This window comes from Chroicocephalus ridibundus, chromosome 3, assembly GCF_963924245.1.
Source record: "Chroicocephalus ridibundus chromosome 3, bChrRid1.1, whole genome shotgun sequence".
In the NCBI taxonomy this organism is placed as follows: domain Eukaryota; kingdom Metazoa; phylum Chordata; class Aves; order Charadriiformes; family Laridae; genus Chroicocephalus; species Chroicocephalus ridibundus.
The window spans coordinates 65,512,118-65,524,634 of record NC_086286.1 but is presented as its reverse complement, the minus strand read 5'-3'; the positions used below and the strand labels follow the sequence as shown (position 1 = coordinate 65,524,634).

The following is a 12,517-nucleotide window of genomic DNA, read 5'->3' as shown; positions in this document are numbered from 1 at the left end:
TTTAATCACGTAGAGTTCCCTGCCAGGCGTGTGCCTTGCTTGAGTCGGTGCTATTCAAAATGTAGTTTTCCATATCTATCTATCCACACACGCATACACACACGCACGCATACATACAAATATAAATACTCCTTTTCCATGTTGCAACTATTATCTGTTCAGCGTATCTGCTTTTTATCTGCTAGGAAGCACCGCAGCCTAACTCAGTGTCAAACAGCTGTGTTTAACCTCAATGCTGCAGAACAAACACAGCTGCAACTACCTGCGCCCTCTCGCTATAGACAGATTTGTTAACTTTTCACTTGAGTTAGGTAACCTAGCAGCTGCAAAGCATAAAAATACGTAAATACCTAAAAATACTGATTTTTTTGGTTTTTTTTTTTTCCAGTACACTGGCTATAGTTCCGGGTGGGGAGAAGGCAGGTGAGCCACTGAAGGCTGACGTGTTGGCACAGAAATTCCTCCTGTGTAAGCACTGTTGTTGACTGCACTGCCCTCACGCAGAGCAATCACCTGCTGTATTTTACTGTGGCATGGCTACAAGGGTGAAAACACCAAATTATCCAATAAAATAAAACGACAAAGGAGGTCACAGTGCTTCTTTAGACGGCTGTAAGATATAATTTAAGACAGTGAGTGACATGGAAAGCATTCAGACAGAAAGGTGAGCCTCAGTGCAACACAGCTTTTGCCATTAGCTACACCAGTAAAACCAACTCCTCCCCTACGGCCCTCTCAGAGTTTAAACGAGGAACTCCTTTCCTGAGAACGACCGAGACTTTGGCTTTAATTGCTGCTGTACTTTCTTATACGAAAGTGGCCCTCAAGAGCACTGAAGCGGCTCCTTTGTGCTGGGCACTGAATTTATGGGCAACGCCACAGGCACTCCCCACGCCTCGCCATTTGCAGGCGCCACTTCAAGGCCACGGATCGAACCCCCGCTTACACACCTCGCTGAGCAGGCGGCCTTTCAAACAGGCTGAGTCCCCGATCCAGCTTTTCCCACTGGGAGCTTAGACCCAGCAGCAGAGCCTCAAGCAACTTAAGAGCAACCTACGCACCAAACATTCACTTCTGGCATTGCTGTAAGCCATTTGCCCTTTCTTTAGTCTTTCTGTTCAACTTTGGGTGACTTCCAGCAAATTCCTGCGAAACCTCACTTGCTCCTTCTATGCTGCTGCTCTTCATTTTTTAAGGAATTTTCGATCTCTTCTTCTTCCAGCTCATCTGTTTCAATGGTTATGTCCTTCTCAGTGAAAAATATTCCCTCAAACACACGCCTAAGCGTAACATAAAAATGGTCACACTCGGTCAGAACAAATGTCCATTTAGCATCGTGTTTGGTGGCACTCGCTAGCAGAGGGTTGGAGACGTCTTTTCTGGCACATCTACAGCCTCAAGCGAGCTGGCACTGGCCATGCAGGAACGCGAGGGAGCACACCAAGTGGTAAACAGGGGAACAGAGCCAAAACTGGAGATCAGAGGTTGCAGAGAGGAAGGGAAACCCAGCAAAGCCAGGAATACGCATTAGCAAGTGTCATAACCTGATATTAGTCATCTTAGCGACAATTTAAACAAATGAGTTAACTTTTTTTAAATTAAGTGGGCTTGAAAGTTTTTCCTCTGTGCTGACTCTTTTAGACTCGAACTCAACAGGCTGGATAACGAGGAGGAGGACTCATTACAGCTTAGCTGCCTTTCTCCTGGTGGATTGCTGGAGCTCTGTGACCGCTGCGTATGAAGCCGAGCTAGTGAAACCCTTTGACTCGAGCAGCGCTGGTGGGAATGTGGGGAGGAGCACGGAGGTGATTTCCTGTTCAAGTCATAACAGCGTTCGAGAGCAAACCACAAGGCACACTCTTGCCCTCCCAGAAGAGGAGCCCGTCGCTCCCTCCTCAGAAGGGGACAGGGGAGAGAAAGGTGGGGACAGAAACGGAGTTGTAAGACTAAATGTAGGCCAGGCGGTGAAGCAGACAGAAAAGCACAGGAGAAGGACAAGACCGGGGCACGTGGGTTTTGTTTTTGAAGAAACAGGCGGGCTACCAGTGCAAACAGGTGAACCCGAGGAGGTCATTTGGGGAAAGAGCGCGAGTGGAAATACAGACTGAAGAATGGGAGAGATGCAGAGGGGGAACTGAAGCTGCGGCTTGCCCTGACATGCTCTCCTCCTCCATGCGAAGCCTTGCGTTTATTTATCTAAACCATGTCCTAACTTATAAAAACACCCTACAGAGAATATTGGTCAAGGAACATTTCAGACTCAGTCCAGAAAGACCCAGCTTCAGAAAGGAGGAGAAAGTCTTCCCAGTCCATTGAAGGCTTGCTAGGAGACAACTGGAGAGGCCCATGGCAGCTGAACGTCCGTTCCTTTTTGCTAACTTGCACGACAGAAACGAAATAAACTGAATTTTCTTCCCACTGTGTTGAAGGTTTGCAAGAGTACCTCATACTACCTAACCATGTCCTGCTGCAAAAACCTTTCCTTGAGGCACTCCAACAGGAGAAAGTTATTGTAGGTATGCTTTCTATTAGTCCTGAGGGATCAATACTGGCCTGAAACAAGATGAGTGCAATTCAAGGTGTGCTTGTCTAAAATTACTCACAACCCCTTCAAGGCTTTCAGAGTCATCAATCCATCAGAGGAGTTTTGTGTTTGGTCTGTTTTGTTGTTTTGTTTTTGTTTTGTTTTTTTTTTTTTAAATTATCAAATTGAAGGAGTTTTTGTTAAACTTGGAATGCAAAAACATTTTTTGTCATGAAGAACTAAATTAATTTCAAAAGCCCGCTGTTGACACAATTTCATGACGGAATAGCTGCTTTTTAAAACAGATGTTTTGAAGTTTTACAATATATTAAAAATAGCCCAAATGTCCAGTATTTAATTTTGAGGAGTTACATGTTTGACGTTACCAATTTATTATTGCTTAGGTCCATCACAACCCAACAGCCAAGAAAATGAAAGCTTAACTAGAATACCTCTGACATCTTACATTTGGTTTTCAAAATACCCGAGGCTTAACTAAGCTTTCTGCTTGAAATATTGTAAATATTATGCTGTGTGACAGTTATCAGCTGAATCCTGACACACCACATTTTGGAACACTCCTAATCCATCCTTACATAAAATATCTATTTTTTTTACACATAAACTGAGCAAAAAATTAGTTTTGGCTTTCATCATTTGGTGCTGGCCAATATCTATTAGGCAACAACAATATACAATTAGAACTGACAGCATTATATTTATTGCCAAACAGGTGTTGCTTCTTGCTCTCTGACCTACTGATGGCTTGCCTAGAGAAGGGATTTTGTTTTTCTTGGAGTCCAAACTAATGTAATCAGTGAAATCCCCTCTTTTGAATCCATGTTTTCCCTTGGACAGGAGACTGTGTTGTTAAAGGAGGATGAGCACTTGCCTTCATTTCTGAGGGAAGGGCAATCCTCAAAAGGTGCAAGTCAGTCACCACCTTCTGCATCCAAGATCTGAGAAGAAGGACCAACACTCCTAGCGATGCTGCGATGCCTTGTCTCTCGCAGGCAATCGGGCTGATGGGGTCACACTGCCACCCCTGTCCGAACGACCATGAAGGAAGGGCCTATTTCCAGTCCCCAGACAGTGCCTGCAAACGGCGAGAGGCCATTTCAAGCTGACCCCGTGGGACAGCCAGCGTGGCTCTAGGTTTGGTCTCTTGCACGGTGATGGAGACCGGCCGGTGATACCCCAGCAGATATGAGCGTCTCTGCTACTCAAAGCTCTCTCAAAATTATTTTTCCCTCTTGCGCCCCGCATTTACGATTTATGCTGCTCCCCACAGATGATCAAGGATATGAGTGCCTTTGGGAAGCAACTGCTTGTAGAGAACTCGCGAGAAATGAAGGTTTCCTGGGGTACCCACCCATTTCTGTTGCTCTCCTGTCAGGTGCAGGCTGGCGTGTTTTGAGGCACCGTATGACTGTTCAGTGTCCCACAGTAATTTCAGATGCGAACAAGTCAGTGTCTAATTATAGGTTTAGTAGTATTTTTACTATCTTTCCTGTACTCAACAGGCATTTTTTGTTAAAACCACCAGTCATGATTTTTAGACTCATTTACCCGCCTATAGATTTTGCTGTACAGAGGAAGTTATGCAGCACTATCACCTACGTCTCTTACACTAAGTTACAAAAGACTGCCTCAGAAATGGCGTTGAAGGCAGCAACATGCCCAGCTGGATCCAAGGAACATTGACGTTCAAGGGAACGGCCAACACGCTTTGATGGGCTCAGGAGGAGCCTGACCACTGCCTGGGCTGACAGAGGAGCTACCAGCTACCTCTCGGTCATGTTTGAGCTACTGCAAGTTGATTTAACTCAGACTGCTCCTGTGTCTGTCTGCTGCCTTCTTACAGTGGGGAAAAAGCCCTGTCAGCAATTACATGTGCCTCAGTCAGTTTTCAGCGCTTCTGAGCCACATCCTCTACTTTACTATTTTGACTACAGTACCCACCAACAGCAGGATATTGATGTACTTTTGGAAAAGAGAAGGAAAGCCCAGAGAAGAGAAGTCTTGTGCAAAGCAGATGCAATAATAAATACTAGCTCAACTGCTCCCTCCAGCCTTTAAGAAACCAGTAGGAAATAAATTAATCCCATTTTCACCTAAAAGCTGTAATAACCACTCGTGTGCGTTTTTATGCGCTGAGTGCGATTAAGATCAAACGCATAAATCTTGGTAGCAGCATGTAAGATCCTTGCACTTCCTGAAGCAACATTCTTCTTCTCTTATTCTCTTTGGACACATTCCTGTTCCCATCACAGAAATGGGAGTGGAAAATGGAAGGCTGAAAAACAGCTAAGCTATTGGGTAAGATTTAACTCAAGGTGCTGGGGTATAAAGAAGGGAAGAAGAGACTACAGTCTTCCTTCTGTCCCTTCATTGACCTTAAAATACTCTGGCAGAAGCTAGGCAGACAGGAAAAGTACTCTATTTTCAATGAGAAAGAGATGTAGCTAATTTAATCTCTTCATATGTAAACTGTCCCATACCTCCAGTCCTAAAACTTGTTTCCTTTTCTTTATGATTTACCTAGTTTTACTTTAGTGTTTTCAAGATAGGATGACCAGTGGATAAAAACCTGCAAGTTGCTGGTACACCAAGTATAAAGCACAGATTTGTACATCTGTTAAACACAGCTCTCTAATAAAAGCTCTCTCTCATTTTTGTCTAGAGGTGGGCCTGGCTTCCAGAATTCAGGCTCTTACAAAGCTAAGCTTCTTAAAATATGGGAGATCTTGATTGGCTCATAAAGTGTGAATTTTCTTTCTCTTAGCTATTAATCCTGTCGTTGCGGATAATCAACACCACTTCTTGGAGAGAAATCAATCAGCAGAAATCAATCTGCACAAGCCACAACTATAAAAACAAACATAAACTGGAACCACACGCACAAATGACTTGAGTAATCCTAACCACTTGCTTCTTTTCGAATTAAGAGCGTAAAGGCCGCTGGAGAACAACAACCACGGAAGGATAAGGTTATCAGCTACAATGGAGAACCTGAATGTTCACACGGGGAACTGTAATGCACATCTAAGTTCTGGACTTTTTAACGACAAATCTGAACAGCGTTCGGAGTTTCTCTATAGAATGAACTACCTCCTTTAACCATTTCTATTCCTCCTCTAACCATTTCTATTAACAGGCAATAAGAATTTGTCGAGTTGTGGAAATCATAAGCAAAGCCAACCACCAGGGCACAGATCAGTCCTGCTGAGTATATAGATATATACTAGGTAATTCAAATTACTACATGCACAACATTGTCATGTTTTCTAAGAGTTCAAAAATCATTATATTTTACAATATTTTTCCCCACTGTTTTTCTCATCTCTACTGTTGCGTGAACATATTTTTTCTTCTTTGAATCATTTACCTAATCAAAGAAGACAATTTTCTGTGAGTTCTTACTGCATTTCAGTTATGTACAGCCATCCATTCAAGTGAAATCTATATATTTTCCAGGACAAAGACATCAAGAGTATATCCACAGGGCAATTAGCCTGTTTAATAGGTGCACACTGCATGCCATATATATGAAATAATCTGATGTTTCAGTTTGCTATTTAACACTTTAGCTAATACTGGCTGTGTCGACGCAAGAGACCAGCCTGTTCTCAGACCCATAATGTACCTTAAATCGCCTTGTGTCAATACCTAAACATGTCAGCACTGTTTGACTTGGAGACAAGCATTTAACTTCTGTCCTTCACAAATTATGACTGGTGCTCAAAGACCATGTATTCATGCAGGAATAAAAGTGGCTGTTCAGGCTTTGTTTCTGTCAAAATAAACTGAGCAAGTCACTTTTGCTGTCCCAGTTTTCAGGCGGGGTGAATTGCAAACAGCAGTCTCTCCCCTCCTCTTGAATCCAGGAGCAGCATCCACACAGGGACTTCTAGTTTTTAAAGTACCGTGTGTATGCTGACAGCAGGAAGCCTTCTCAATGATTCACTGTGGGTATGTGAGAAGGAAAGGACGTGGATTATTAGCACTGGAATACTGCCTGCCTTCTGGGTAGTTTTAACATGATAAAATCTGTCTGGGCATCAGTGTGGTCCCTGAACTCCAGCTCAGTGGCATAACTGCAAAGCCCATACCGTGATCCCTTTTATCTTTTTATTCTGTATTTTACAGAACAACATCTTGATCAAAAGGGATGTTTTGTACATTTCAACATTCTAGTAACTGTGAAAGAAAACATACTGAAATTTGCTTAAAGGGAGGCCTGAAGCTGCTTCTCAAAATATAGATCTATTTATCAGTAAAAATATGACAAAGAGGAAGATGAAAGACAAGGACATTAAATCAGGTGTGTCAATGCAGACCAAGCAACTTATGCAACTATTAGAAAACACTAAAAGAGGGAAGCTTTCAAGGTTCCATCATAAGAAATGTATTTGCTGTAGCCACATACCAACTCCAGCAGAATCTAAGGCTACCACTACGTTAGTGAATAATGCACCAATATGAGCAAGTCTGTTCTATGACAATGTTTGCATTGAGAAAATATTGTCTACGCTACACACATTTCAGGCCTTCTTTTAACAATGGACTAGCTCTACTTGCATTAGATATGCTGATGGAGCAGATCTTCCAGGGCAGCTCCATCCATAAGAAATGCAGTTCCAAGACTGCGTCACAATACACAGAAAAGCACAGTAAGTGAAATGATTGAGAGATTTGCTTCCAAATCATATGCCTTACCTGAACAAAAATAGTAAACATTCCTTAAATATATCAAAATGCTTCTATTTTTGCAGTACAGCATTCAGGCTCATTTCCCTTTCTTGAGAATAAATATATATTGTAGTACCCCTTGCATTCTTTCTTCTGTATAGATCTATAGGACAGAGACTGGACTTTATGGGCCAGAAATTCAAAGGCTTCTCTAACTGCAGAAGAATGTAGTTAGAGAAACCTCCACTAAGAGTATGGCGAAAGATTTAAGATGGAGCTTGGTAAATTAATAGATTGACATTCTACTACTACAAAATTCAGGATGTTCCTTCCTATACTTACTAGTCTCTTGCAAAAATTGCTAAACTCTCCCATGTGGTAAAGAGGAACACATTACATTTCTTGATCCTGTTGATTAAATAATGAATTTTCCTTTTTTTTTTTTCCATTTACCTTTCCATTTTGCTTTTTCTGTGCTTTTTCATTTGTTCTAGAGTACAGATTTTTAAACAGCGAGTGAAACACCAATTTATAAAAATTCCACTGAAGTGCTGCGACGAGCGAAATTTTTGTCCTGTGCAAAACCAGGTACTGCTCAGATGGCCTGTTAGGTGGGCACAGGTCATTGGACAGCAGTGACCTAGAACAGAACGCAGTCAGAGACCGCTGAAACAGTAAGTGTCATCAAGTAAGGATAAAGTTGTACCCACTAACACACCACAGGGAAAACAAAAGACGTTCTGAAAAGGTCCAACTATAAGTTCGCATTTAAATGCTGCTGCCACAGACTTCAGAAAAGGAACTCAACAAGAGATCCCAAAGGGGCAGGCACAGCACAGATCCCATAAGATGCAAGAATTGTAGCCTGGGAAGTCCTGCTGTGAAGCTGCTTTCTGTGGCACTTGGGCCCAGGAGGAATCTGTTCCTATTCCAGCATCAGATCAAACCTTCAGGGTAACTGCCGTATTTTCTGGTTTGCATCTGCTCTACACTGGCAACCCAAGCTTCTTCTCTTGGAGGAAAGTACCCAAAAGGGACTCCTCTGCCTATCGCTTCACTTCGGAGAAAGAACAGGAGCACTGCTATGACAGTTCTGCACCTCGTATAATTTTTTCCATTATTAGCAAAATCCTGATCGGATGAATTAAAACAACTTTTACTGTCCCACCGTGAAAGAGGTGAAAATGGAAACTCTAAGCCTTCAGTGAAAGGCACAGCTCTCCCATCCCTGCTGGTATTGCTGACTGTCAACAAAAACCTGAAATTATGTCCAGCTAAAACCTCAGGAATGTGCAAACAGATTCCCTTCTCCCTCAAGCCATTAGACAAAACCAATGTAACTCCCTTGAGTTTTTCTAAACCTTCTTTGGAAGCAAACACAGTATTAATCAAATTTTATTATTTTTTTTTTTTAAAGGGCAACTGAATGCCAGTTATACAGATTTTCCGAGACACTTGCACTGATGATCAGCATATTTAAATAAGACGTGGTCAGTTACCTAAAAAGAAGCTGCCCTTGGTACCTCTGAAAGCCACTAAAAAATCACTGATGCGTAACGGAGAAGTTTGTCAAAAGAGTTAGTTGAGACACGGCACTTAGTGCTACTCAAGAGCATTCAGAGTCTGAAGAACACTCCTTACTGCCGCCCAGCTCGCACAGGATCTGGAAGTTTTGCTGTGGAGTTAAATAGGAACAGACTCTGTCCTTATGTATTCAGCTTTGGAGGCAACATTTGCAGCTGAGAACAAGAGCACGAAGATGGAGTAGGTTTCTCAGATCTACGAATCTCTGCAATGCCTTGCTTGGTGTTATACTTGAGAGACATAAAAAAAGAATTTGTGTGACGCTTTTTAACAGCAGCAGGGCACCCACCATACACACACATTCCACAGCTCCGGTTTACATGCACTTGGCAACATCCTTGCCCGTGCCGGGGCCAGTTTGCTCTCTGAGCTGCTCCCACAGCCCACTCCAGCTGCCACCTTTTCTGCTCCCTCTGTCTCCTTGTGTTTGGATGTCTGTCTGTCACTGGAGGAGCACTCCGGTTTACAGGCAGGAGAAGGGAATCAGAGCCACTCAGGACACCAGCATACGAGCTGAATATCTCTGCCAAAAACCCATCCTGCCTTTTGTTTCAATCTGTCTCTTGACTGCTCAGGTAAGACTCCTGGGGATGGTGACTGTCAAGCACAAAGGAAAACACAAACAGCAAAGATATTTGGGGAATTATCCCGACGCATACAACAAGAACTATCTCAAGAGCACGCTATCAACTTACACCAGAAAGCAAATTAACAGAAAGCTTTGTAAACTCTAATTCCAGCGTAACTATGGAGAAAAGAACAAAACGAAGCAACATTACAGAAATACCCAGTCCTCTTCTTCCAGTTAAGCACCGGCGGCCAGAAAAAAACGAACATTAAATAAAGGCACTGCTGTCTAACGCGAACGGCACACAGCGCCCCAGCCCCGGCCCGACCGGCGGCGGCACAAGCCGCCTCCCGGGCCGCCTCCGCCCGGCCGCAGGCAGAGGGGCCCCGGCTCGGCTCGGCCCCGCTCGGGGCGACGAGCCCTCGGGGCCGGACCAGCTCTGCCGGGACAACCGAGCGCAGAAACGACCCCGGGGAGCCGCGGTGCCGGGGGGGTCCGGCTCCCACCCGCGTCCCGGGGAGGGATGCGCATCCCCGGAGGGGACCGGGACGGTCGGGCAGCGCCGCCACCTACCTGTGTGCGCCGCGGGGGGCGGCGGCAGGAGCAGCGGCAGCACCAGCAGCCAGGCCGCCCCCCGCTGCGGCCGGCCGGCGCCCATGGGGGCTCACATCGCCTAGCCCCGGGGCACCGGCTCCCCAGCGCCGCCGCCGCGCAGGTGGAAGGAACCGGCGGGCGGGACGCGCAGGGCAGGGGAGGGGAGGGGAGGAGGAGAGAGAGGAGGAGCCAGGAGGGGGGGCTCCCACGGAAGCGGGCGGGGGGCTGCGGGGCGGCGCGGGGTGCTGCGCAGTGCCGGGGACGCTCCCACGGAGGCGGGCCGGGGGCCGTGTGGGGCCGGTGGGTCCCGCCTGGGCGGATGGTGGTTGTCGCCGGCCCCGGCGTGGCGCCGTCTCCACGCGGAGGGACGTCTTCTTCTGCACCTCTTCGCTGATGAGTAACTCTCCCTCGAAGCCACCATGAGATGTGGGTGGGATGTTGTTATACCTCTTTTTTTTTCTTTTTCCTTTTTTTTTTTTTCAGAGGAAGCTGAAGGCCAACGTGCTACATCTTGGGGTGTTCAGGTGTCTGATTTCTCCCATTAGTTCACATTAAACAGTCTGTTTGAACACAGGGAAGCGCCATGGAGTCTCCATCCTTGGAGATATTAAAAATCCAACTGGTCATAAAGCTGAGCACCCTGTGCTCCACCTGACCCTGGTTGGACTAAAGGGTCTGCCGAGGTGGATTCCCACCTCAGCGACTCTGGGATTATAAGAAATAACATGTTTTGTTTGCAAATGGAGCTCTCACTGAGTTTGTGTGGAGCTGCTAAGTGCAACTGTCAGGGCAGAAGGAGGTGGGGGAACCTGAAAGGGAGTATGCTCTGCTCAAGGTGTGATACAGACTGAATACTTGGGGAGGCTCTAGCAGTTGGGAGTGCCATGACATGGGCCCTTCTCCTTCCCCCAAATGGACCCTTGCCAGCTCCTTTCCTGTCAGCTGGCCTTTTTGCTGTCCTCACAGTTATTTTGTCTCCCTTCCATTTTACACCCCCGCCACCCTGGCACCCATTTGCCAGTTTTCAGTTTCTCCATCCTTTTATCGCCAGTTACCTCCCTGCCGTTTCCCTCAGGCTTTTCTACGAGCAAGAGCTGACTGCTGCATATCAATCTGCTTTGAAGTGATGGTCAGTGTGCGTTCTGAAAAGGTACTTCTTTGATAAAAGATCACACTGCTTTTTCTAACTGGAAATTTTTCCACATTCAGTTGAAACGTCTCAAACTCCTGTGAGTAAACATTGTTGGTATTTTAAGCAGAAGTGGGAGGAGAAGTGGGAGGAAGGGTTTTTTATTCCCCTGCCCTTGTTCTTGGAAATATCCCAGCTGATTTGGCTTAAAGCCTGAGCCTTCAGCCTAGCTTCTAGACTGGAATCCTTGTCATAAGCGGTTAAAGAAGTCTGTCAGTGTTATGAAGAGTCAAACTATCCCCTGAATTTCAGTGTCTCCTTTTCCATTTTCTTTTTCGTCTTGAAGAAAAAAAACCCCACCGTTTTTATATCTTTGCTTCCTGCCAGAGTTTGGCACTGCCCATATGCTCTGCCATCACCTCTGGCTGCCTCTACCACCCGTGACAGTGGAGCTTTGTTTCCATCGTAATTTGGTCTTTTTCTTCTCTAACTCCATTTTTTCTCCCTCTAAATTAAAGGATATATGTAACAAATTAATGATGGAAAAATCTAATTTTAGCGCGACGGTGTCTCTCTCATTTACATCCCAGCAAACTTGCATTAGCCCATAACTTCTGTAGATTTACTCCAGACCAATTGTAGAAGAGAGTGGTTAAGAGCAGAATTTAACTGCTCTCCAAAGTGGCTAAGAGACTGAATTGGTTCAATAATCTTTTCTTTATTATAAAATAATAGTTCAAGAAGTGAAGTTATTTATACAATGGAAAAAGTCACAAGTCCATTTAGGATTATGCACCAGTTAATTTTGAAAAAAAAAAAAAATTCCAGTCCTTGATATGTTGATTTATACTCCTTTTTCGCTGTTGGGGCTATGAGATGGTGTAGGGATTAGCTCCTGCCTGTGTCAAACGAGCATGGGAAAGAGATGATAATCTTTCCTGATAAGAAGCTGTGGCACAGGTGTTGAGGAGCAGCTTGCTTCTCCAAGGAACTTGCTGGCAGGCTTGGGGTGTTTCTTTGCTTCTTCACCTGACCTCCTTAGCCCCTGAAGCCCAGCAGGAAGGAGGAGATGCTGAGGGTGATAACCAGCCCGAAGGCATCAGTCTGGGTCTGCAAGGGTCTTTTTTTTTTTTTATTTTTCTTCCTTTCTCTGATCATGAGAGACGCAACTGAAATCAAGTCATAGTTGGGCTTTTCAGCAATGTCCCTCTCATTCTGACTACTGCTCATGTTTCCAAGAAATATGTTTATTTTATGGAACAGTGCACGTGTACATGAATACACACAGCTTTTGGCTTCAACGCTGTCTTTAATCCTACACTCCTTTCTCAGTCCAAGTTGCTGTTGCCTTGCGTTGGAAATTTGCCTGCGTGAGGCATGCAGTGTCTGGCCTTCTGTTTGTGCCAGATGATGGTGATATATTGAC

The 12,517-nt window shown here is 45.0% G+C and overlaps 1 protein-coding gene across 6 annotated transcripts in view; it reads right to left on the bottom strand.

Moving 5' to 3' along the window:
• The window catches only part of IL20RA (interleukin 20 receptor subunit alpha), a 35,578-nt gene extending 25,466 nt beyond the window's left edge, over positions 1–10,112 (bottom strand). For 3 of the 6 annotated variants that reach the window (XR_010070336.1, XR_010070337.1, XM_063329498.1), the window contains exon 1: positions 9,942–10,112. Coding sequence is in view for 1 of the 6 variants with exons in the window: in XM_063329498.1 (XP_063185568.1) it covers positions 9,942–10,026 (85 nt within the window). In the remaining 5 variants the exon portion in view is untranslated. The remainder of the gene's footprint in view (positions 1–9,941) is intronic. The other 3 variants (XM_063329500.1, XM_063329501.1, XM_063329499.1) reach the window with 3 other exon arrangements.
• Between the last annotated feature and the right edge of the window lie 2,405 nt (positions 10,113–12,517).